The following is a 27,697-nucleotide window of genomic DNA, read 5'->3' as shown; positions in this document are numbered from 1 at the left end:
CCTCGTACGTATCTGGCAGGCAGCTGTCAAATGGTTAAACCATAAAATAGCAAGAGCTCTGCCATACTTTAGCCACCTTGGCTGACTTTGAACTCGTTTTGAGATTTTTAGAATCTTTGAGCGCTTTTTGAACTCAGCATGACTTCAGGGCTGTCCATGTTTGATACCATGATGTATAATGTTTTCCAACCACGGAGAAAATATAAATATGGGTTCTGACGCTATAGCCTTCCACTACAGGAGGCCCTAACTAATTCATGTGGTCTGCTTTAAAATTTGGTTTTACATATACACACATATATATATACATACATATATATATATGTGTAAAAGCAAGTTCAAACCAACCCAAAATTTATTTTCAGCAAATGAAATATGATCTTCTGTCATCTCATTTACTTGCAGCCACGTCCTGTGAAATCTGAGCCTGGAGTTAAGGGATGTTCTGTAAATACCACATACATTTATGTCATCAACTTAATGCCAAACCCAGTTGAAGCGTGATTGCTGATAACTATGCTAAAAGGCCCACATGTGTCTGTTCCCCTTTGGTGTGCTGCAGTTTTCACATACTTTGCTTTCTAAAGAGCCATCAAAAGGACCCTATTAAAAAGAAACAAAATGATACTTGATAGTACGTACCTTCAGTGAAAAAAAGATTTGAGTATCTCTCATGATTTTAAGTATTTCTTCCCACCAGTAAATTTCTTTGAGGGAAAAAAAAAGTAGGGTGATATCTTAAAAGCTGCAGTATGTTTGGTAGGGATTTCTGACTTAGGACTTTTTTTTTTTAGGACTTTTTAAACTGAAGCTATCATAAGTCTTTGAGTAATCACAGACTTTTAAAAGTATGCATTATCAAGAAGATAAGAGAAACAGCCCTCAGCACTAACAATATTATCTTTTGCCAAAATTGATTAGTCCATCTTATATGTCTCAAATATTTTGTGTACACTTACACAGCAGGTTTAAAAAAAGGAAGTTTTCTTTTCTGAGGAATCACTGCAAGAATATGAACTGGACATGGAAAAAATATTTTTCATCCTGCTTCGTATTTCACAAATGAGGTAATGTGTTACTGTAATAAAATACTGAACAAATGAAACATATGATTGTTGTAGTTCAAAGAGAAGATACATAGTAAGACACATTTTGGCTTTAAAATCAACTTTTACGGTACCCAAATTGAGTTTATGATGCTATGAAAATCTTATCCAGTCAGCTCTACTCAATTGGTGTTTTGCAATTACTGCATGTCACAACCCATATGAATTACTAGAGAACAAGTAGGAATAAAAATATATGTGTAGTATACTCAAGATGGTTTTACTTCTGTTGAAGTGGAAGAAGTTACCAAGGGAACACCGCTACGAAATAATTAATGTGAAACTGTGTGATATTGGACTATGATATCATTGGAGGATTAGGGAAGGAGAACTCAGTGTTTTCTGGACTTCAGGGAAGTTACATCAAGGGACCAGGAGGACGGTGTTTGCCTGGTAGCAGGGACAGTTCTTGGAGAGGTGTGGGGGTTAAACTGGAGAGGATGAGGAAGGCACAGTGAAGACTTCCCTGACTAGAGGAAAGAGGGATGTATTGCAGGGAGTAGAACAGAAATGTTGTGAAACTGATTATTCAGCCATAGAAGTTCAAGTTGGGATGATCCAAGAGGAGCTGCTGAAGAAAGTTGCACAAATGAGTGACACAAGGAAAGGGCAGTTTCAACAAGTTTCTCCGGATAGGGATTTGGAGCCTGAATTGGAGTTCAGTGCCCTGAGGTTGATTGGTCATCGACATCTGAACTGATAAAATTCAGTGTTAAAGAGAGAATGTGACCGCAGACCTGGGTGAAGGTTAGATGTGATGATGGAAATGTGTGAACATACTCTTAAAATGCTTTGATTTCATTTGGGTGAAGCAGGAAATATTTATTAGGTACTTTATATATGTTATCTGAATTAATTCTGATAGCAGCCATATGGTAATATAATTCCTATTTTTTATGCACAAGTGAAGAACAAAGGATTAAGGAACTTTCTCAGGAACACCTGACATCTCCCATTGACTCTTTTCTAGTTCATTTTTTACTCTCTTCCCATCTGTGTTCCAACCTCCCATTCCACAAAAATCCTTGCACTCCAGATACCTAGGCTGTTCATCACTTCAAAAGGTACCTTTCTAGTCTGTCCTTACTTTCATAAATTTTCAGATTACTTGATTGATTCCTTCTCCTTTAAATTCTCAATCAACCCATCGCCTATGGTACTACATTAAATTTCTTTCCTATTATTTTGTACTTCTTAATTTTCTTTGCCTGTTCCTTCATCACTCTGCCTTTTGAAGATCCTCAGAACCCCATCCTAGGTTATCTTATTTTATCATTATACATGCTTTTCTAGGTCAACAATCTTATGGCTTTTATTGCTATATACTCATTTTTAATGAATAAATGCCCATACTAAGCATTCTGGCCATGACCTTGCTCCTGAACTCCAGGCTCATACCTCCTCATCCAGAAATGACCTGTTGTTTTTCTTACAACCTCATCTACTTCAACATTTGCAAATTATAACTCTTTATCTTACCCCTAAATTATTTTTGTTGTGTGTTCCCAATTTTAACAGGTACATGCCCATTGGTCCTCTTGCCCAAGCCAGATACTTGAACATCAAGTATCTGCTGTTCCCTTCCTTAACTTGTAAAATCTGAACAATCACTAATTTCTATAGCTTCTACTTCCCAAGCCTTATGGATTTCAATTTCTGAAATTTATCTAGGGTCTAGATTTTTTTTTTACCATATGCCTGAGTGTAACCCACTATCTGGTATTTTATAGATAGCTACCCAATATGTAGTAGTAGAATAAATGTCCTGGCTGGTATAACTCAGTGGATTGAGTGCTGGCCTGTGAGCCAAGGGGTCACTGGTTTGATTCCCAATCAGGGCACATGCCTGGGTTGCTGTCCAGTCCCCAGCAGGGTGTGTGTGAGAAGCAACCACACATTGATGTTTATCTCTTTCTCTTCCTCTTTCTCCTTCCCTTCCCCTCTCTCTAAAAATACATTAATTAATTAAATTTCAAAAAGAAGAAGGAATGAATGAATAAACTAATGAATGTAACAAAAAGAAACAAACAAATCAAATAATAACTGAGCTTTTCTTTCTTGATTTTGATATCTCTGATCTTTTCAAGTCTATCATTTATTTTATGATAAAGTGGTCCTAGAATCTGAGTCTTTGAGTGTCAGCCCAGTACTCTTTCATCCTATTCATCATAACATGTCGTATCTGGGGGAGGAAAGTCATGGTGTCATGATAACCAAATGGCAAGTGAGTACAAACCCCTGTTTAACCATCATAAACCAAAGACTCAGAAAAGATTTCACATATTCAAGGCCATTCATTTCGTTATTAGATATTGTTGAGGCTAAAAATCAATCTTCTTACTTTTAGAAGTAATACAGTAATGTGTCTTCTATTTTATGACACTTATTAGTAATTGAAACACTTAACAATATTATATGTTAAGCAATATGGAAGTTAAATATATCTTCCATTTATATGTCTTATTTCTTTTACTGTCATTAACCCATGTAGCCTTATAGTATCTAAATGCTAATAATTTTCTATTAGTTTGTAGTTCTATAATGCTATTGTTTTTCTTTTTTTATTGTTGTTCAATTACAATTGTCCCCATTTCCCCCTCATTACTCTCCCCTGCCCTCCCCACCCCCACCTCCCCACCCCCACCTCCCACAGTCAATCCTTGCCCCCCATTGCCTTTGTCCATGGGTCCTTTATACATGTTCCCTGCTGACAACCCTTTCCCTCCTTCCCACCAATGTTAATAAATAAACGTTTTTATTTAACTATTTCAGCAACAGAAAGGATTTTCCCCAAACCTTGAAATTACTTCTTGACAAGCAAGAAAGGAAACTGGGGTGTTCTGCTTGTCTAATAAAGTTGAAAGGATTGACTGGCCAGCTTGCACAGTTACTAGACTTTCTGTTACAGTGATCTGTAAGAGCTCATAAAAATATTTGTGGTCTCCTTAAATTTTTAATGCATAGTAGAAGACACCTCAAAAACTTTAGAGATCCTTGGTTATCACTTTATGATCTGCCCTAAGTTTGTAATTCTTAATCCATTAAAAGACAGACTTTCTTGTAAATCCACAGGTATAGATAAGAAGTCACTATAGACTGAGTCTGAACCCTTTTCAAATGAAAATGTCAGTGGCAGAAAGAGAGGTTGAATTACTTTTTAAGAGGGTTTTCAAAGATTCTCATGATTTCTCTGTCACTTAAATGTGACATGACTATTTCTTTTAGTGTGTAAAAATAAGCAAATTATTTGGACATCATCGTTATGTAGAAAAGAACATTCTTAACTTGTGTTAAGCTAAGGAATAGAAATATATTTTATCTTTAAATGGTAAATTGTACAGAAATTATTTAAAATGTAAGTAAGTATGTTTGAAAATGCTAAGAACTTCTATCAGATAAAAATAAGAGTTTCTTTGCTAGTAGAAGAAATATTCTAAAGATTTAAATAACTGCATTATCACATGACTGTGCCTACACTGAGGGACATTTCCCAATGATTTCATTCTGACATCACAACAGATTGTCATTTGTGCACCGTCTTTGAGGATGTCTCCATACAGGGCCTCTGATTCCACTGCATTAATAAAAAAGATTGTACGAGGATGGAAAACAATTTCAGGGCCAATCTCAGGCATGGTTATTCCACATACAAAACCAAGTTTTTATCATTCCACTTTCCCCTGATTTTGAATAAGCATTGTGATTTGATAATTAAGCATTAATGTGTTATTTAATGTAAATATACTATTTCTAAAGCTATATTTCAGAAGCTCAATAAAACATATTGAATCTTTCTGGGTCCATTTCCTTGTTGCCAATCATGTGAGCTACTGATACACCACAATGAGAAAAGGTTGGGCATGTGTGTACCAATCTTAATTTAATGAATTTAATGGGGTCTTCCGTGTTGAGCATATTTGACAATTGGAAGAGGAATGGAGTGTGAGGAGGGAACACAGAGGTGTAAGACTAAATTAAAATTTTTTACTTTGAATATAGAATTATTTTCATCATGTGTTCTTGTTCAAATATAGATATATTTAGGTTTTATAATAGACACAATTTAACCATTATACAATATTTTAAATGTTTATGGTTTATATACCTTGATTTTGGCTTTTGGGATAAGTAATCATACAAACGTGAAGTGTAATTATTGGTTATTTTAACTTTTTAAAAGAAGTGACACAAACACAGAGATATAAAGAGATATAATTGAACTCAGGTTAATGATATTGCTTTTGAAGACATCAAGATTGGGTGTTCATGTTTAAAGACAGTAGTTGATTTGAAAAGCAACTAAGGCCAGGTTAAGGCAAAGTTTTCATAATGTGTTACCTACCATGACTTACATATCATTTAGAAAATTTAATTACTGAACACATTCTATTCTATTTAAAAATTTTCTCAACTTTCTACTCTCTATGGATTTTCACTTACACTTCGTCCTATTCTACACCTTCCCCTTTTCACATCTGCCACTGAGCAGGCTAAGAAGAAATAGTAGTTTAAAAAACTAATATATGATTAAGATGAATGTTTTAAAGTATAAAATTTTGGTATAATATGGTATGGTAATACTGTCAAGGCATAAATATCATTGATTTAATTATTTTAATTATTGAAAGAAAGAGGTCCCAATTTCTGATCGAGATTTTTTTTTGTTTATTTCCCCCAAAACATTTTGGCTGATGATTATTCTTTGAAGTTTTCAAGCCCCCCTGGATTTTTTATTAATTCATTTCTTAGGCAAGCATTTGAGGAATTTCAGTTTCTGCTTTATACCAGTGTGTATGCTGTCTTTACTTCCTATTTCTCCAAAGTATTTATTTGATAAAAGGCAAAAGATATATACGATCTGACGAGAAAGCAGAGTATATTTGGGAGAAAGGGAAGGAACATCCTAAAGTGGCTCTTTTGTGAGTGTTTTTGTCCAAATTCTTTCGGTAACATAGAATCTTATCTTACCTACAGTAGTACCACATATATAATAAATGACTTTGATCAAGCATTTTTCACTTGGGAAAACATACAGCTGTACTTTCTGTACACATAAACACTTTATTCATTAAAACTAGTAAAATTTCAGAAAATTATCAAGTGCTTTAAAACTCTCCTGATGCTGTTGAACACGTCTTGAATAATTACCATAAAGTTACTGCTTAAGGCATATGTCTTTAATTCCATTTTTTTACTTACACTGGTGATCACATATAAGAATTTTAACTCTAAGTCATTATCCTAATGTTTCTTGTCTATCTGTTTTGGTATTGGATCAATGCATTTTGAAGACATGTTATTTCTGGTTTTTAAGGACTTGCTAAATAGAATTGACTTCAGTAGATGATGTGTGTGAAAAGGTGCAAGAAAAAATGGGACTAAATTTGGATACAATTATAAGGACAAGTTTTATTTTCCTCTTGGGATAATAAGATTGGTTGTTTTTCAGGCAAGCATAATTAATTCTCTTTTTGTGAGTGCTGGGAATATTATGGATATAAAGCAAACACACAGAAAGAGGTGGCTGCTGTTAAAGCACAAGTGGAAATGCTCTAAACACCTCTCGTTTCCATTCTTTGCAGGAGAGCTGGAGGTATTTCAGAAAGATGGGGAACGAAAAATTCAGAGTCGGCAGCAACTTCCCGTGGGAACAACCTGGGGCCCATTTGCTGGGAAGATGGACCTGAATAATAATTCCTTGGTACGTGGATATTCTCACATGGTTGACTCGATATTTTGTCATCGCTCAGAAATTATCTCTGTTTGCTTCCCCGTGAAATTACTAAAAATAACAGTATTTTTTTTCTTTTTCATGGACACAAAACTTGGATATTGTCCAAGTGGTTTGTCTCTGACAGTAATACAGGCAGAATTTAGAACGAAACAGGTTAATCATACTAAATGGTTGTTTAGTAAGGTAATTTATAAGGTTGTTGCTTTATCTGCTGAGCCAGGCTAATACTATTCACACTTAATAATATATACAAATGCTTTTATTTTAAAGATGACACATATTAATTGTCATACACTACAGGTTTACATGAAGAGCAAGAAATAAACAACCTTGTTATTCCTTGGTAATACTGTTTGTGGCTATAAAAGCAAGGATGAATGAGTCACATTCTTGTCTACCATTAACTTTTTTAAAAAGTTCTGAGATCAGAAAGTCTACCTGTAGGTAAAGTTATACAGACAACTCATTAATTAGATAGTTTTAAAAGTAATAGAAAGATGGGATGTTTGTTACATTTGAGCTTCATTTCTTAATCGGATATATTAGTTTCTTACTGCTGCTATAACAGATTTGCCACAGGCTTTGTGGATTAAACAATTCAAATGTATCATCTTGCTGTTCTAGAGATTTGAAGTCTGGAATGATCTCACCGGGCTAAAAATCAAGATGTCTGTAGAATTAAACTCCTTTCGGGAGTCTGTAGGGGAGAAGCTGTGTTCTTAGCTTTCCCAGCCTCTCCAGGCTGCCCACAAGCCTTGCTGTAGGGTCCCCTTCCATCTTCAAAGGCAGCAGTGGCTGATAGAGTCTTTCTCAAGTGCACACTTTGACTTCGACTCTTCTGTCTTCTTCTTCCACATTTAAGAACTTTGTGATTACATTGGACCCACCTGGGTAATCAAGGCGAATCTATTTTAAGGTCAGCTAATTAGCAACTTTAATTCCCTCTACTTCTTTAATTCTCCTTCGCCATGTTATATAATAACCCAGGCTCTGGTGATTAGAACATTAGGACCTCTCCTATTATGTGGTAATGCACATGGTGACACTTGGGGAGGAAAATGTTTTATATTCTCTAGGAGATCCAGAAATTATATTCTCTCTAAACTCTGTTTATGTAGGAAGGGACTCGTGACTAGCAAATGACTCTGTCTACACTGCAGGGACATAAAAACTCCTAGACTACATTTGACAAATGTACTTGACTCCCCAACATTGCATTTCTTCTTCAGTTTATTATATAAAGAAAATTTCTTGTTCAAGTTATTACATGAAATAAACTGATATGTGTGGATCTTTGCTTACTCCATGTCATGCAGATGAGACAGAGGTTATTGGTTCAGCTCAAAGTAATGACTGGAATAAATTGGAAATATTTATGTCACCAAACTTTTAATTAACATGTGAGGTGCTAGGGTTGTGCTTTTTTACTTCCTAATCTGTGTTTTATCCATAGAAGGATGGGGGGATTTTACATGCATTTAAGAAACAAGTTGGTAGGCTAGGCTAAATATTTAATGATCTGGGCAGTTTAACTCTTGGTGGTTCAGTGCATCTACTTCACAAAGGTTTTGAGGTTGTGGCCCCCCCACACTGAAGGTTTTGGTTGGTTGAGGTATATTAATAAACTGTTCTGTTGATTCCTTTGAGAGAGCAATATTAACTTGCTGATTACTCAAGCAAATTCAAGAAGGATGAAATTGTCTAAACCACAAAGGTTGAGTTAAATGTTATTTTAAACCCATTTATCTGAGGGTCTCTATTCATTCCCTCAAATTGTTTAAAAAAATGTTTTAGGCCAGAAGATATTTATCTTCTTTATCAGCACGGATCGGACCCCGGGACCACCTTCAGTGGTCCCTCTGACGAATCTTCCACGGCGCACTGTCGCCAAAGCAGCACCTGCCGCTGATGCACGAGATGAACATTCTTCCCTTTACTATTTCAAGATAATATCTATAGGAAAAATGCAGTTTTCCATTAGTCTTGTGCCATTATCTGTATATATGTAGAATGGTACTTTTATACATTTTTCAGCATATGCTAATTTGGGATGCATGGAAAATCTATCTGTGAAAGTTTAATTTGTCGGTGAAATAATTTCCTATTTTTTGACTGATGATATTCTGCATTTTTTATATTTCTGTACCACTCTAAACCTACTTTATGCCATGTTTTGTATTTCTGAAAGGGTTTTCTTTTTTAGATATGAAGTTTTCAGAATTTCTGATACTCTTTGAAGTGTATGATATTCATTAGGGTATCAAAAACCAGTAGTGGGTAATAGTTCTTTGTAGAAAACAATCTTAACATCCTAGTTTTCTTCTTTTGTCTTTGGATTTATACATACCATATTTTTCAGACTATAAGACTACCTTTTCCTCCCCAAATTTGGGAGGAAAAGAGGGGTGTATCTTATAGTCCGAATGTAGCTTATGTGTCTCACTGAGGGTGGGTGGTGGCAGGGGAATGGGATCACAGGTTACTAAATATTTTACATTTTTTGCTTCAAAATTTTTTTCCTACTTTCCTCCTCTAAAACCTAGGTGCATCTTATGGTCTGGTGCCTTGTATAGTCCTAAAAATATGGTAATTCATGTTATTTCCTTTAACTATAGCATTTTTCTACTGAAAAAACTTAATTATTCCACTAAATTATGCTTTAAAAATAATTTTCTACTGCAATGGCATTGTTTTTCAGAATTCCCTCACCTTTGTGTCTGGGAGTATGCAGTAGGTAGAATGTGTGCTTTTCCAGACACTGTATCCTCAAAACAAGCCTGTGACTTCCTTAATTGTATTTAAAAAATAAGGAAATGAAAGCTCAAGGCTTTTGCTTCCAGAATCTGTGGTTTTAGACACCATGCAACACTGCCTCTTTGGCAGCACCTGTGATGTGATTTGAGCGTGATAAGATTGTGGGGGAATTTTTCACCAGGATTCTCAATTTATAAAAATCCCTGGGACAAAATATCACTGATTGGAGGGATGTCTTCTTTTATCTGACTTTGGGCAAAACATGTGTTGTGATATTTTACAGTATATTTAAGAAGTTATTAGTTAATTCCAAGACTTCTGCAGTTTTATTCCTCTTTATAATGTGGACAGCACTTTAACATGTATTTTATATCATGAAGATAAATTTTTCTTATTATAAAATATCTAGCCCGCTAATCCTTCCTCACCCAACTTGCATCAGTTTGGTCTTAGCACATTCTTATAAATTATTTATTCACCAGCCAATGTAATATCACCGTGATGTTGGCCTGACTCATGGTGTTGGCCCAGGAGATTCAGCACACTAATTAATCCAACACTGCAATTAATTGAGTCATCATGCCAGATGTCATATCCTTTTTATATCTTTCAAGTTCCCATCTTCAAGTGCATTAGCAATATGCCACCTTCTGCAGGATGCCTTTGTAGACCAGGCATTTGGGTGTGTAGAGAACATTTCCAGAAATGTTCCATATATGTGATATGGAAACACCAGACCAAGAGCACTGACAAGAACTTATTATTGGAATCATATAATACTTGGAACATTAAAAAAATAATCTTTTGTCCGCACCTCATTATCTTGTTAAATACTTCATGCTTTAATGGCTTAATAATAGCAACGTATAGTTAATATTTTCATTGGGCCAGATATAGGTGAAAGTGTTTTACATGTTTTATATCTCATTTAATTCTTACACAAGTACACAAGAAGATAGCATTTATCTCTTTTGTTACAGTGAAGAAAACTGATGCTTTGGGAAATTTAATAACTAGCCCAGGGTCAACCTAGTGTGACTCTAGAACTCATGTTGCAATCAAATACTGTCTGAGAAATTTTATCTGTAACATAAAGATAATAATATTGCCTAGCTTAAAGGTAATATTATTGTGAAGACTAAATGAAGCAGGATATGTGTCAATAAATATTAACTATTCTTACTGTTCAGTTTCCCATTGAAATGAACCTATTATAATTTATCAAGTTTAAAACCAAAAAGACTCTAAATTAAACAAGTAAAATTGTAGACCTTTGGTGTTTGGTGATTTTACATGCCTAAATTTGGCTATTTGCAAGGACTGTGTTAGTCAGGTTTCTCCAGAGAAACAGGACAAGTAGAGAGTAGAACAAGTTGAAACAGAACACACACATACATATATGTATACACAGTATCTGTCCAGAAGGCATCCAGCCATGTGCTATGAAAAAGAGAGGCATTTATTGAAGAAGATACAAGGTACAAGAAACATTGTACATAGGACAATGATGCCTTAGTCCCCTTCAAAGTAGGCACCTTGGGACCTCATGCAGTTTCCCAGTCACCGTCTGCTGCCCCGTTTTGTTTTCCTGAATCTCACTGGCAGTCTGAAATCTCTTTCCTTTCAAAGGTAATATTAGTCCTGGGGAAAACCAGAAGTCAGGGCTGTAAGGGGACTGAGTCATCTGGGTAATTTGATGTTTCACAAAAAGAAACTGCACATCGTCATGATGAAGCTGCCCGTCACATAGCTGTAGCCTTGTGAATCATCCGAATTGTTTCTGTGGGAGAATGTTCAAGCTTAATGCAAAATTTGATGCGCATTCATTGCCCTAATCACTCAGTCACTTTGAATGTGACAGCCACATAGTACACATGCTCACTCAACAGTGTCTGTAGCCCCCACTGACTAGTACAGTGAAGTTATTGTTCAGGCATGCTTAGTCCAGTCCACTCTACTTGGCTGCCCGGTTACATCAATGTTGTGCAAACCATTCTCATTATACTAACAGTGGCTGGACTTTTTCTGCACACACCTTTACACACACACACACACACACACACACACGATAAGGAATTGGCTTACTTGGTTGTGGAGGCTGTCCAGTCGAAAATCTACATTGTGGCCCCACATGGGCCCGCAGACAGGAGTCCCAGGAGACCCCATGGTGCAGATGAAGCTTGTGGTCTGGAAAGACCACTGATTTTGTTCTGTTAAGACCTTCAGCTGATTGGATGAGGCTATCCACCTAATGAAAGATAATCTGCTTTACCCAAAACTCATTGATCCAAACATTAATGTCAGGCAAAATACACTCCAAGTTGACATATAAAATTAATCTTGACAAGCTCCAAAGGTCTTTGATACATTTTAAGCCTCAGTTTTTTTTATGTACAGTCTTACATCCCTGGATGAGTTGTTGGCTAGTGAGTGAGCCTATCTTTGTCTTTGACACCCACCTCAGTACCGAAGAGGAACTTGTATTAGCGGCTGTCATGGTGATGCAAACATCATGTTTCAGAATGTTTTGCAGTCTTGTTCATTGAAAATATTGAAAGGTTACCGATGAGGAAAAATGTTTTAGAACACTTTAAAGTATGATCAATATCTATTTTGGAGGTGTTTTAGAATTCCTACATTTATATGTTTTGCCTTGGAAATTTTCCCATATTTCTCCTGAGGACAAATATTTTCATAATATACTAAACCTCTGCTATGTGAGCATATAATAAGTGCTAAATAAGTATCAAATAACAATGATTTCATTTGGACGGTTAGGTGTCTGAAACTCAGGTGGCATTTGCTTTCTTTTGCTATTGAATATATTCGCTTCCAGTAGCTAACTAGTCTTATTCAGCCAACTGCTGGAATAATGCAACATACATAATTAATTAAATAGAATATAAGTAGAAAGTCCCAGGTTACTTGCTACATAATAAAGAGTAAACTCATTTTATGATGCTGTTCAATCAGAATCGAACCTTGTTTTGTTTTCATGTTGGGCATTTGTGACACTGGCTTCTACAAGTAGGAAATACACATAAAAAGGCTGACACAGACATTTTATTGACATAATAATAAAATAATGTATGCATTCAGTTGCACCTTAAGATTTGAAGATATCATCGCCATAGAAATGTGACTGAGGAAAGAATTAGTGGTTCCTGATCCACATCATAGGAAAATAATAGAATTCATAGGTGTCTCAATTTCTCTCCTTCCAGTACTAACTCTTCCAGTACCAGTCTCTGACCCACTCGCTGCTGGAGTCTTCTAGCTTTGTGTTGTATGCAACTAGAGCAAATACATCCCTACCCATAGGTCCCCAGCATTCACCTGTCAAAGGCTGCTTAGTGGAAACATCTGTGACTTTCCATTTGAGGACTTTTTTTCCAGCCTCAGGAGAAAACTCATTGCAATCCAGGAAAGCTGGAAGTGCTAGAAAATTAATGTTTCCAGAAATTGTCCAATGATGGGTAGAAGCTAGTGGATAGATATCCTTCCTTTTTTCACTTCTCCATTAGGATAAAAGGGTTCTGCCCTGTCTCTGGAGTTTGCCAGCAGAACTGAGCTCCAGTTGGCTTTTAATATACCTTTATGGGCTTTTTTCTCTTTCCTGCTCACTTCACAACTCTACTGAAATTTCCTGAGACTACCTGTTCGATGAGTTACTTGGATTTGAATTAGTCTCAGGGTAAGCTTAGTGGGAAGCCATAGCCAGACAGCCTATAATGACAAATTTGAAAGTCACATCCAAATTATTCTTGAGATTCTAGAGGACATAGCTGTTGATAAAATCCTTATTCAGTTTCGGGCCTCTGCCTCTGGCACATAATAGCTGTTCAATAAATGCTCTGAAAAATGAAATTCGAATCTGATTGAATTTCCATACTACTAGTATTCTCACTGACCTACCCATTTCCTGCCATCTGCCGAATCTCAGTGATATAATTTATCATGTTGCTGAGGAACAACTTTTTATTGGGTCTCTTATATTTCTTTTCATTGATGTTGACATTGTAAATTATATTCTCCTTCTTAATATTCATTCTAATCTGGGCCCAGGACTACCATACTTCCTCCTCCTGTCTCGCTGGTCTTGGCTCTTTTGAATTTAACTGTGCTTGTTTCCCCAAACACTTTGGCCTTTCTTCTCTTCTCCCTCTGTTCCCAGTGCCTCCGGGAGCTTAGCCACTTGCAAAGCTTCAGCTACTAATTTACAAATGACATTTAAATTAAAAAACTCTAACCTTGGCTTTTTACCCTTGCTCTAACAGCACATTTCAACTGCTCTGAAAGTCTTTCTCACTGACTTCCTCCAAATAAGCAGTCACACGGAGAGTTTATTACTGTTCCCACAGGTTATCGCCCCTCTCTTCTCCCTGACTTCCAACTTTTTAGTCGTCTTTGATTCTAAACCTGTGCATCTTCTTTTCTGCTTCAGCAGGAAGTTCACTGTATAAATTATTCAACATTTCCTTCATTTCTTTTTTAAAAGATTTTATTTATTTATTTTTAGAGAGAGGGGAATGGAGGGAGAAAGGGAAAGAGAGAGACATCAGTGTGTGGTTGCCTCATATGCACCCCCAACTGGGGACCTGTCCCACAACCCAGGCATAAGCCCTGAATGGGAATTGAACTGGCAACTTTTTGGTTTGCAAACCCATGCTCAATCCACTGAGCCACACCAGCCAGGGCTCATTTCTATTTCTTCTTCTGTCACATCTTAAATGTCCATTTCTATGTAGTCACACACACACTGCTCTTCTTTATTGCCTGTAACCACGACTCTAACTTCTTCCTTTTGCTCAGACTCGAACATATTCCAAGATTATCCTTTTCACTCTCGGAAACCAGGTACCATAACTCCACCTCTCTTCGTGTTGTTCTCTTCTCTCTGTTTCTCCCATTGCTTCAGTTAAAGCCACCATGGTGTCTTCCTTGATTATCACAATGCTATTTTTACTGCTTTTTCTGCCTTTCCTCTTGTGTCCTTTTTCTTTACCCAAATTATAGTGTCCTAAAATCAAAACCAGCCCTTTCCTTAAAATTCTAAAGGCACAAGAAAACCCAAACTCCTTGTCAAAGCCTAAAAGGAACTTCATGAGACCCACAGTTCTTGTCCCTTTCTGATTGCTGCATGGACTTCAGCGACCTCGGCTTCTGTAGCGCTCAGAGCGTGCTCTTGTCTTCCATCTCTGGCCGTGGGGCATGTCATTGCTTTGTTCTAGAAAACCCTATGCTCTGCCTCCTGCCAACTTTTACTTAAAGACTCTTCATTGCACTAACTCTTGTATTTACTTGAAGACTCCTCTCAAGGTCACCACAAGTAGACCTTCTCCAAAGTCTCCAGTCTGGAATAGATACCTGTACCTCAAGTATTTCCATGGTTCTCTAGGTTTACTAGGGTAAGAGCAAAAATCATATAACTGTATGTGTCTGTTTACTGATCTGTGTATTCTGCAGACTATGTGTTAATTGTCTTTCCAACCTAGAGCAATTGTGGCTTATAGCAGGGACTCAATAAATAACCATTAAAGAATGAGTAAGATATTAGATCTTAAAAGTTCTTATTACAAGAGGGAAAACTTTAGAACTACTTCTGTTGGCGGATGTTAATGATTGTGGTGATCATTTTACAACATATACAAATATCAAATCACTATTTATCATACCTGAAACTAATGTAATGTTATGTCACTTATATCTCAATAAAAAGATGAATACATTAAATATTCTGTCAGTGTCTCTCCAGCATTAGTGAATGATGTAAATCTGTCTTTTTTCAAGATCCCTGTATTCTCCCTGAGTCTTTACATCCATTTATCCTGTTTCCTCTGGGATCTTAACTTCATCTGCCTCACTTAGCAATACGTTTACCACAGCCAATGCCATTTTGTGTCTGTTTGATAGATTTATGGTTTTTTTCTTAATATCATTTGAGTATAAGATTAAGCACAGCAGGAAGGAGCTGTGCCCATGATGGCTTCTTGATAAATATAGACTAATTTCACTGTGAAATTGGCAACTCTTTGAGACCTTTGGGGAGGACAAGGTGTTGGGCCCTTGGAGGCAATTCTGCCTTGTTTACAGCAGAATTGGTTTGAGCTCGCTCTCTGTGACATGGGTGGAGGCCAAGAAGGTGTTCTGCTCTACCAGGCTTTCTGTGAAGGCTCATCCAGCATCACGCTTTCCAGTGACAAACCATCTGGGAAATTCCATCTGTCTCTGCTTGGAAACTGAGGTGGCAGTCGCCCACTGCGAGCAATTTTCTATTAACTTCTTGGATAAGATCAGTCAGATTTATACTGAATTGATGGGAACCGTAAGAGCAGGGTTGTTCCAAGAGAAGACAAATGTACTGATTCCTCTAATTGGCTTAAGCCAGTTTCATTCACAGATGCCCTTAGGTTCTAGTAGTGCAAGGACTTATAACCTTTTTAATTGTACCCTGTTCCTCTTGGGAAACGTTGGTGAAATTCATTATTGATGGAGGTTGTAGATGTGTCCCTTAGGGAGGCCAAGATCCTGGCTCCTCTTACACTCTCTCTGCTATGTGGAGAATTAATGGAAACTGAGTGGACAGGGCTGCTGCTCCAAGAAGACATGAGACAAGACATTTAATGCATCAGAGCCTTGGAAAATGATGTGTTGATCTGCTTTCTAGAATTAGAGTAGTTTGTGTGTGTGTGCGGAGGAGGGGTAGGGTTCAGGGAGAGCAGAGAAGTTGGTATGGAGACCCAAGTAAGTAAAGGCATGGTATAGATTGTGAGTCAGGCAAGATGAAAGCAAACGCCAAAGAATTAGCTTATGATTCAAATCTGTAGAAGCCAGTCAGAGAGGCCAATTGCATACTGATCAGAAGGGACTGATTGTATTACAATTTAGATGTAGTTATAAATGTTGGCAGTGTATGCAATTATATTTTAATATGGGACAGTACTGTTGAAATAGAAAGTAAAGTTGAATCTTTCCTGATAATTTGGACCTGCTTCCAAGTATACCTTTTGTGCCTGGCTGGACTATCAGCTGACCTCAATCTCTCTTTGACTTACTTTTCCTTCTGATGGTAAAGTATTTTGAGGTTCTTTATGCTTGAACTTAGATTCAAAAGGGAGGGACACAAACACACAATTTTACTGTGTAGACAGTTTTATTTATGGCCCTACCTGACTCTCTCATGCCTGAAATTTAAAGTTTTGCCTTTGGCTTATGACATGTAGCTAAACCTACCTACCTGTACTCAGGCCAAGTTTGAATAAACAAAAAGCATCTTTTTCTTTATTACGGTTTTTCATTGTTCCCTTCTTCTACAACTCCATGCAGAACTTTTGTTGAAGGTGATCTTTTCGTGGAGGAATAAAACAGACTCCATGGCATGTTGGTAATTAAATCAGTGTCCGGAAGGGGGAGTTGTTCACAATACGGTCAGAGTTGCTCCACTGAGAAGAGTGTGTGTATCAAGCTGAAGAGACTAATGAGTAGCACTACCTTTGGGCAGAGTTTGGGCATGAAAGACAAAGTCTAGGTATTGGTATGTAGCTCCATGTATTCTTCATTGGGTTAGTTGTAGATCTTTTTTCACATTTCAGGGTCCCTGGAGGCATGAGGATAGAGACTCAGCTCCCTAAGGAGAGTTCTTTCAGATTCTTGGGTGGTGAGAAACTGCTTTGCAAAAGATAATTCTATTGTTTTTTTTTCTATTGTTTTTTAACCATGCAAATTATAGAATATAAAGCTCACAACATGTTTTTGACTAGAGGAGAAGTTAAAATAAGAAAGCACGGTGAGGAGCAGTTGTTTGAAAAGTTGACCAAAGCGTTCTTCTGTTATTTGCTGATAAGTCTGGCATGCCTTTGAAAGTCTTTCTCCTCAACTTTCTGAAAGACTTACTGTTCCACAAGTCTTTTTGAAATAATTGGTTTGGCACTATACACCTACCTGTTGTGTTCGTGGTCAGAATAAATGTTGCTGTTCTGATGTTAGGAAGGTTTAGCACTGATTTCAGCAAGGAATAATAATTAACACCACCAGTACCTTGGAGATGATAACTGTGAAAGAATGGATTTAAGTAATATTTTGTAGTCTTTCTGTTTGGTCTTAAAAATTAATATTACTCAGGGATAACTCTTTAAATGTATTGTAAAATACTGGACTTTTAAAAAACTATAGGTATTCTCAGGACACTGTTGATCAAGTGTCATGATGTAGCAGGAGCTCGCAGTTGGAAGTGACAGAGTTGAGTGTCATATGAGGTTTTCCTGGTAAAGTCAGGGCTGTGAGTGTGACCTTGTGCAGGGCGCTGCTGTGGGGCTGCGGGTCGACTGTGCCTGAGGCTCCGGAGTCAAGAATTCCTGCATGTAGTTCTAATAACAGAAAAATAATATGCTGTTTCTTAAATGCTTTTGGAAACTTAGGAATTATTTGAGAAACTCACTTTTGGAGATGAACATCTCTTTTCCTTGTTAAGTATCAAATGTAAAGCTATTTTTATTATTTCTTTACTCTTTCTTTTCTCATGCCTTACTTTTCTCATAAAATCCTCTGGCCTACTTTGACAAAAACTGGTTTCTTGACCCTAATAATATGGATGTCTTTTGTGCCATTTTATGTTTTATATCTGTTTCTGTTTTAAAGGTCAGGAATACAGAGTCAAGCGTAGGGTTATGTGTATAAGCCTGTGGTTTTTCTCGTGTTTTTTATTCCCCATTTCTAAGCTCAGAAATGCACACACAGCTTATCTAGGTGCTGCTGGTGCAGTGTCCCTCGAAAGACTGCAGTCAAGGTGACAGCCAAAGCTGTGCTGTCATCCGAAGGTTCAACTGGGGGAGGATCTGCAGGCAGGCTCACTAGCCTGACGACTGACTCACGGGCCTCTGCAGAGGGCAGCTCACCGCACGGCGCTGTCTTCTTTGTGAGCAGCAATGAGAGAGCAAGAGAGGGAACCCGCGGTGGAAGCCATGGTGTTTGTGTGACCTAATCTCGGTAGTGGCATCCCATCACTGCTGTCAGCTTCTCTTCATTAGAATTGAGTCACGAGGTCCAGCCCACACTTAGGGGAAGGGAATTGCATGGGGCCTTGGAACCCAAGGCTGGGATCACTGGGGACTGTCCAGCATCTGTCTGCCCCTGAATCAGGCAATCGGCATAAGTAGTTTCCTTCGAGTAAAGGACTTTCCAACAATCAGAGCAATGGGAGATAATCTCAAAAATTTGAGTAGAAAAAGCTAAATCATGTGTTGTAAAGCATCAGAACCAAAATCAAATAGGAATTAATAAATAAGACATTTGAGAAGATGAGATACATTTTATCCTCATTGCTGAAGAGACGATTTTCTACATGAGGATGACAGTGACTTCTTGATTAATTTATGTAGAAATCAATTGTGAGGATAGAGAAAGATGGTTAAAATATACAACACCTGAGTTATACAAAACCTAATAGAAATTAGGAACCAGACAGAAGCAGGCTGTTTGCTGAGGGTTCTCCTTTCAGTAATTTTGAGAAACATGCATTAACACATTGTGAAGATCAGAAATTGGAGAGAAAGTATGGGAAAGAGCCCACAGTGCAGCCAGAATAACCCGGCCCAGTCCTGTTATTACCCAAAGTGGATGCACTATCTTAGATAATCATACATGTTCTCAGTTTTCTCACTTATAAAATGGAGGTTATTATACCAGCCCTACATCATAGTCATTGCAAAATTATATAAAATTACATGCATTTAGTCACTTTGAAAACTAAGCAGATTGTTACACAAACCTAGATTACTTTTTATTATGGCTGCGACTAGAAAGAAAATGGTGCATTCCTTTAGTTACCAAGCAGTGCATCCAGCTTTTTCTCTTCTATCCCTCCCTGAACATATTTAAAAAGCACTTTGGGTCGTTGTCATACATATACATCTCCCTATATGTGTGCACACATGTATTTATACACACACAGACACAAGTGTTTATTGATTAGCTATCATGAATCTTCTGAGAACTCACAGCCTAGAGAGGTACAAGGTATATATTTAGAGGGCTTATGATCTAAGTCAACAGTCCCCCTGGAAGCAAAGAAAGAATATATATTTGTAAAAAGAGCAAGGAAAGTTAAGTGGTCAAAAAGCTTTTTAAATTACCCTGGCTTTTTTGTGTTTTCTTATTGCAAGAAGTTATTCAGAAAGCATTTCACAGGTGTGCGATTAGGGATTTCAGAGAACCGGACAAGTAATTTACCCTGTCTGATTCACTTTTGAGTTAGGTTTGTATTTTTAAATGTTAACTCAATTTTTTTCATTATGGATGGCATTTTAGAGCTTAGTACAAAATGCACTGAATGAGGCAGCCATAATACAGACAGTGATGTGCGGTGAATATGAAGAAATGGGGACGGAGTGCCTGAAGTTTTAGCCTCTATTAAGAAGTCAAACAAATGCCATTTGTTTCTCATTATCCCACTTGTTACAGTGTGAGCGCAGCAGCAGGAGTCCCTTAGATTCCGATGCGAATCTTGGCTGTGGAATTACCACCTCGTATCTTAAAGCCACTGCTACTTAGGCAAATGTTGAACATTAGTTGGTATAAGATGCCCAGCTGCTGTCCGCAAGTGCACCAGGTATGAGTGTCAGGGCCCCAGTACATGTCCAGCGAGGTGACTACAGGGAAAAAAGTCAAAAAAAAGTTTCATTGAGGAAAGTCAGAGGTGGTGAAAAGAAAGTTTGTCCTTTATCTGAATATTTCTAGCAGGGAACCAAGGCAGTTTTGTTCTTGTTACGTGCCTTCAAACTTTGTGAAGAGGACACAGGAGTGTCCCCTTTCTGCTGATCCTCCTGGAGGAGAAGGGGCACAGGAGGAAGAGGGCGTGACGAACCTCAAGTCGTGGTCCGCTCCATTCCTCCATTAGTCAAGTGCAGGCGTTCTGAAAAATGTTTCTCTTTGATTGCAGTCGTCTATTTTTTGGTGTTAATCTGCACCCTGTGGCAGGGTTTTGTGAAAGGAAACAACGAGCCCTTGTAGCACCCTCCCCCCATTGTTGCAGCCCCTGTCAGGAGGCTGCGAGGATGATGCAGGTCTGTATCGGCCTGATAAGGAAAGAGGATTCAGAATGGCTTTGGAGAGAATCTGGGGGAGTAGAGTGTGCCGTTTTGGACACGATGAGCTACGGAATTGCAGCAGAGGCCCTCGACGGGATCCTAAGGGTTCCGTGTCAAACCTTCTGCTGCTTCTTGAAGATTTTCTAATGAAATATTTTGATGGTGGAACTCTGTGACTGTCAGAAGGGTGAGGTTCAAGATGCTGTTTTAAGCTATTTGCTCCATAATCTGTGATTATGATTAGTCAATCCAGGTCAAAAGGACAAAAAGAAAAAAAAAAAAAGGAAGAGGAAAGATAAAGCAACTCCAGAAACCTGCCCAAGTGTGTAGCAAGGCTACTTTTAATCTGCTGACAAGGAGTTTCCGTGCCATTGTCATCGGGAGCGCCATGCAACCAGCCAGTGCATTCTATATATTGTAGGTTGCTATTTTATGGCTCGGTGAAATGTGAAACTATCTTTTATAATGTGGATTCCATTTTGGCAGGCCTTTGGACCCACATATGGTTCAGTTAAGCTGTTTTGGAGCCTAATGTACCTTTGTTATGTACTGGGATTTTTCAAAGCGATAAATGTGCTGTTTTTGCTCTGGATTTTAAAAAAAACACTCATTAAATGTCTGAACAATTTCTATAGCAAAGAGATTTCTAGTGAGCTTTTGAAACTACTGCTCCGAGGACAGCGAAAATAAAATCATTCTTACCTATGAAGAAAAAAATTTCAAAAAGCAGCTGAAGCCCCAGCAAAGTACAGCCAGTATTTTATAGCACACCACAATAATAAACACAGAGAGGAATTAGAGAACGGGGACCAGAAAAGTTGGAATACTGTCACCTGCTGTTAGCTTTAAGCATTTCTAGGCTTGTAAAGGTGGCTGGGATTTTCTTCCATTCATTATTACACTGTTGTTCTGGCATGTTATAAATAAACTTACAGGCAGAATGAGTCAAAAACAAAGTGGTTGTCAGAGGATAAATGATGGGCAGTGACCTCACATACCGCGGCCAGCACTGTGCTCAGTTAGGAAGGCCCAGTTCCCTGGGGGTGAAGTGTGCCCCCTCTGCTGAGGCCCGGCTGACAGAGGAAGATTAACTCCTCAACCTAATCTCCTTGTTTTGTTGAGTTTAACTCAGACTCTTAACTTTTGTTTAAAAGAATGTCTGTATGTAAATATGAGGAGAGATAGACTAGAAGGAAAGGGGACATGGTTACCAGTGTCCTTTCAAAGCACAACTTTTCCTTCCTAAAAGAAACTTCTGGAAGGACAGCTCCATTTGGATAATAATAGGCATATTTTGCCTTCGTGAAGGCCCTTCACTTTTTTTTAACATGGTCATTTATTTTTATCCTAAGTTAATTGTTAAATAAACTTGCTAGAATGGGCACAATTTAAACATTTGGCCTTTGATTTCAGAAGGGGCTGGATGAGACATGGGAGGTGAAGCCAGTTGACCTTGTCCCCTAACTAATTCCGCCCCCCACCAAACTGTGATTTCCAAGACATATGTAACTTTTATCCTTTTTACAAATGATGGGGGGGTAGAATAATGATTTTTATTGTTTCATACCTCATTGAACAGCCTTCTACTGTTAACTACTAACAACTGAATGACAAAAATCAATTTCCTATTCTAATGTTAGATCATTGTGATATATGTCTTTTTTTTTTAAACTTGGGAAGAAGGATGTAAGATGTCTTTTTTTTAAAGATTTTATTTATTTATCTTTAGAGGGGAAGGGAAGGAGAGAGGAGAGAAACATCAATGTATGGTTGCCTTTCGTGTGTCCTCTGCTGGGAACTGGCCTGCAAGGAACCAGCCTGCAACCCAGGCATGTGACCTGACTGGGAATCGAACTGCGATTGTCTGGTTCGCAGGCCTGCACTCAATCCACTGAGCTACACCAGTCAGGGTGATATGTGTCTTGAAGGAAAACTGGACTTCGTATTTGCTAAGCACGTACTATAAGCCAGGAACTGCTAAAAAGTGAGGGTACAGAGATCTGAATTCTCATCAAATGGCATTACTGCTTGTATGAGTATTTAAATTGATATCTGTCTGTAGCTTTTATTAATTACTATTGCTTAATTATTTAAGCAAAGCTATCACACAAGGAGCCATATTCACACACACAATAAATGGCTGATTGATAAGCCGACAGATAAGGTTAATATTTTGATTTCTTGACTTACACTAGTAACTTTTCCTAAATAAAACAATCTCATGAGGTAGAGCACACTTCTCTGTTGAACGAGTTATAAGGACTTGGTGTTTTTCCTGTCACAGATTAGACAGCACTATAAATATTGGTAAGGTTTCTTACATTATTTTTTTCATCATTTCATTATTTTATCTCATGGCAAAATACACACTGCAAATTATCATAAGGATATTTTTAATACTCTGGTAGGTAACTTGTTCTAGTAGAACAAGTGTAGAGCATTTAGATGTATAAATTTACAGGTTGGAAAGAGGTTTATAATGCTTGACCACCTAGAGTGTTATAGACAGCACTCTGGTTATTGGCAAGTAATGGTCAGAAAAGAAAGTGTGAGAAATGAAAAAAAAATTAAGCAATGAAACTAAAAGTACTTCCTCATATTACTTGATTTTTTGCAAGTTTTTATTTCTCCTTATTCTGTGTTCTCCATGAGCTTGAATTATTAAGAACTGTTTATCTTTCATTGAGATGGTATAAAAAGTATTTTGTAATCATATTTGACTCAAAAATTTAATTTAATTATGAATACTAAATTTTACCTTTAATTTTGAGTATTCATCTCTAGACTTAAGAAATAGAGTGGTTTGTTTATTATTAGGGAATATTGCTACCATTTGCTATGAATCTCTACCACTCACATTGTTAGGGACAAAAAGACTACTCAATAATCAATATTATTATACCTTCTTAGCCACTGACAGCTCAGAAAGAGAAGCAAGCCATCTTCTTTCCAATGGTTTGACAACATCCAAAGGAAAGGAGAATCTACTATTATTGTTGCATCTTCTCAATAGTTCTTCATTTATCCTTTGCTAATGCACATGCTGTTGTTTCAAAGTTAAAGGGAAATTAGGAAAATAAGAAAAAATACAGTTCATTTTAACTGATCAATTACTGTAATCTTTATACCTCCCTTCTTTCACTGTATTTTTTACCATAGTTTCTTCTGAAATGCATTGTAATATGAACTGAATGATTTTTTTTGCCATCAAAAAGACTGAGTATTTACAATGTGTACATGACTCCAGAGGTTCTCAGAAATTTGCTTCCATTTGGCAGACGTGACTCATCTCAAGATCTACATAATCCATTTTTACCAGTTGTGAGATAATAGAATTAAAAAAAAAATAGTGAGCCTAACATGGTAAAACTATTAGATTCCATTGGTTCTTTACCTGGATATTAATATTAGTGTTCTGTTGGTAACAGAGAAGTGTTTTCATCATTGGGGAATGTGGGAACAAAGCAGATTTCACTGTGAAATGACTGAATGTTCACTACAGCTGCTTACATTGGAACTTGAGTTTGTTTGTAGTGCTAGAAGAATACTATATATCAAATACAATGCAATATACTAGAAAATAGATAAAAGAGAGGCAATATCATAATTCCATAGGCATTAATTATATTTTTATAATTTCAATTAATATTTACAATGTTTTTATGTGTTAAAATATGATCCTAAATCAAGATGAAGTTTGTTATTTTTCTGTGTTCTTATTTATGAAATGATAGGTAAGGCCTAACCATGCACTCAGTGAAATATAATGACTTTTGAAATAGGTAAAGAAAATAGTGGGGGGGGGCAGTTAGTGACAGTTAGTGACAGTATAATTAAAGATGCTATAGATTTTCCCAAAAAAACTGTTTTAACACCTGTATTTCTGTCAAATTTTTGGAATAAACTGCATTGTATCTGTGATACAGCAAAATTCCAGATCAGATTCTGTCCTTTCTTCAACCAAAAGATCATCTTGGTTTTAAGGTTTCAGTGTCTAGTGTGGCTCTTCCTAATTTGTCACTGGGATTAGAATATGGGAAATAGGTTTAGAAAATAAAGCTAGCCTCAAGCTTTTTATTTTTTTTTAATTTATTTTTTAAATTTTATTTATTTTTCAAGTACAGTTTTTTGTCTATTTCTCTCATCCCTGCCCCCCACCCCGCCCCGTGCTGTTTTTTAAAAGAATTTATTTATTTGAATCAACCTAATTCTCCAAATTTCTTTCTGTCTTGGCTCCCCCTTTCATGACACTAGTACTGATTTATAGGGATTATTGCCTTTAGTTCCCACGTCAGGGAGTTGGGAGGTGAGCGCAGTGGGGTAGCATTTTCGGGAAGCCACGTAGGCGCTCTTTGATCTGAGGTTTCGTGTGCCTCAGGGAGTAAGTTCAATCTTGATTTCTTTAGTCAATCATCCACTATCAGGTACTGCTGCACTGATTAGCAGGCTGAAGAAAGAGAGCAAGCATATCATGGGTGTGTGTTACAAAGATGAAAACTAGTGATGAGCCTGTTGGCAACAGAGCCAACCCCTAGTTTTTATGTGACATTTGCTTTCTCTTTGCATAAATCCCGTTAGCACATAGAGGAACCAAAACCAGTATTTCCACATATCTTTCTACACACTGATGATTTTTTTCAGAGATCAGTTCCATTCTTTGTTTAATCCATTATTGCAAAATGGAAACTGGAAAGATAATTAGAAGGATGCGTCGTGGGAGTGGCTAAAGGAGATTCAAACATTGCTCTGTCTGCTTAACATCCCTGCTCTTCTGTGAAACAAGCCAATGGCTCTCTCTTGTGAAGTGTTTTGAGTCTGGAAAACTAGCTCCACGCCCGTGTGCTTCTTGTCTTTACATCTGCTGTTACCTGGATGCCGAATGGTTCTCTGGACCGCAGAAGGACCTCAGTACCCACCGTTACCCGTTGGTGATGTCCACCTCAAAAAATTAGGATCAACAGATTTTCTGAATTGCCTCCCATATACTCTCTTTTGTTTGGTCAAAGTAAAAGAGAGTATCTTCAAACACATGAGGGCATACACTGATAACAAGTGCTATTTTTGGTTTCTTTAGATATGTATTTGGGATTTATGTGTACTGTGCTTTATGATGTTGAAGCAGAAATGGAGGCTTCTTCAGTTTAAACAGTGGATAGATATGCTTTGTATATTAAGTCTTTGCCAATTTTTTACTAGTGTACTTTTAAATTAGAATTATTTGCTGAAAAAGTATTTATTTTTACTTGTGAGTACCCTTTGTGCAAAAATGCAAGGTACAGATATAGTCATGTCGTAAATACTTGTGATATACTCCTGTGCAACTGAATCTATTTATTGTATTTGACCTTGATGATGGGATTAATTTGATAAGGTTAAGGTCAGTGAATGTATTATTTTTAGACAAGATACAGAGAGTAGAATGTTCTGTTTTGCTTTACAGTGTTAACAACTAGTAGTACTTAATGTTCTCTGTGTACTGCTGATTTCAGCGATGCATTCATCCTTGGTGATTATCCCAAAGATTTCAGCACCTGTGTTTAATCACACATTTGAGAAACAAACACAAAGATATAGTTTGGCTTTTCCCCCCTTCCAGAAAAGTCTAGACAGAGTGTGAATAACAATAATATCAGGGCCAGAAATAATCATAATTGTGCTGTCGTGCTTTCAATATGTATGAAAAAATCACCAAAATATTCTTTTGATCATATTTGCTAAATGATACCCTCATATTGTTTGCTTAACTTTAAATGTTGTGTTGTTGGTGAGAAAAGGACTTGTCATCTCTGTTTTATAGAAGAAGGAGTGGGACTTATGCTGAGTCAAGAAGTGTGTTGCTAGCAAAAACGTTTGTACTCTATGAATTACTTGGACTAACGATCACTATTATCTTTTTTCATGCAAATATTTATTATTTTTTTAAAGATTTTATTCATTTATCTTTAGAGGGGAAGGGAAGGAGAGAGGGAAAGAAACATCAGTGTATGTTTGCATCTCGTGGGTCCCCTGCTGGGAACTGGCCTACAACCCAGGCATGTGCCCTGACTGGGAATCGAACCACGGTCCTTTGGTTCGCAGGCCCATGCTCAATCCCCTGAGCTACCCCAGCCAGGGCTGCAAATATTTATTTAGTTCAATGTAAGAAACACAAAAATCTCAGTAAGCAGCAATGAATTTATATAATAGCCCTTATAGAAGATAAAAATTTTCTACTACATGCCATTTTGTGTATTAAATTGTCATTAATGAGTTAAAAAAGAAGACACCCTGACTTTTTTTTGCAGTTTTCATGTTCCTCACTACTTTACTAAGAAGTAAACAATGAGCCCTAGCCGGGTGGCCCAGTTGGTTTGAGCATCATCCTGTACACCAAAAGGTTGCAGGTTCGATCCCAGGCAGGGCACATGCCTCAGTTAAGAGTTTGGTCCCCAGTCAGGCTGTACCTGGGAGGCAACTGATTGATGTTTCCCTCTCCATTAATGTTTCTCTCTGTCTCTCTGTCTTCCCCCCTTCCCGCTCTCTCTAAGGTCAAATCAATAAGGAAGGTAAATCCTTCCCCCTATCCTTGGGTGAAGATTGTTTTAAAAAAAGAAGTAAATAGTGAAGTGATAATTGCACACGTTTGTGTACCATATCATAGGATCCAAAGAATGAAAGAATCAATGCAGTACAAGGCTCTTGAATTTAAAGTTGAAAAGCTACTTTTGAACTCTTTCTGCATTAAGATGCCTTACATGGTATCGTAAGAATATAAAGCCAGGCCAAGGACTTTAAGGAATAAAAACAAACCTTTTCTATTCCTTGTGATGGAAATTAATTTATCAGATTGATGTCTGGTAGACTGCAGATAGCAAATGCATTTAACCTCATTCAGTAGCTAGAACTAACCTGCTTATAAATACTCTAATTCAATCAAAGCATAGAAATAACCAGAATGGATATAATGGGCAAAAAAGACAAGTGAATGCACCTGTGTCAGTAACAGAGGGGCATTTTTTTCTGTTTTCATGTTCATTGTA

At 37.3% G+C, this 27,697-nt stretch overlaps 1 protein-coding gene across 2 annotated transcripts in view; it reads left to right on the top strand.

Annotated features, from left to right (window-relative positions):
- ZFPM2 (zinc finger protein, FOG family member 2) overlaps nt 1–27,697 on the top strand; it is a 443,641-nt gene that overhangs the window by 212,117 nt on the left and 203,827 nt on the right. For both annotated transcript variants that reach the window (XM_037133398.2, XM_037133397.2), the window contains one exon: nt 6,689–6,807. In XM_037133398.2, coding sequence (XP_036989293.2) covers nt 6,689–6,807 — 119 coding nt within the window. The remainder of the gene's footprint in view (nt 1–6,688; nt 6,808–27,697) is intronic.

Source organism: Artibeus jamaicensis, unplaced genomic scaffold, assembly GCF_021234435.1.
Source record: "Artibeus jamaicensis isolate MK-2021 breed Jamaican fruit bat unplaced genomic scaffold, CSHL_Jam_final scaffold_916, whole genome shotgun sequence".
Lineage (NCBI taxonomy): Eukaryota > Metazoa > Chordata > Mammalia > Chiroptera > Phyllostomidae > Artibeus > Artibeus jamaicensis.
This window is presented reverse-complemented; position numbering and strand designations above follow the sequence as displayed.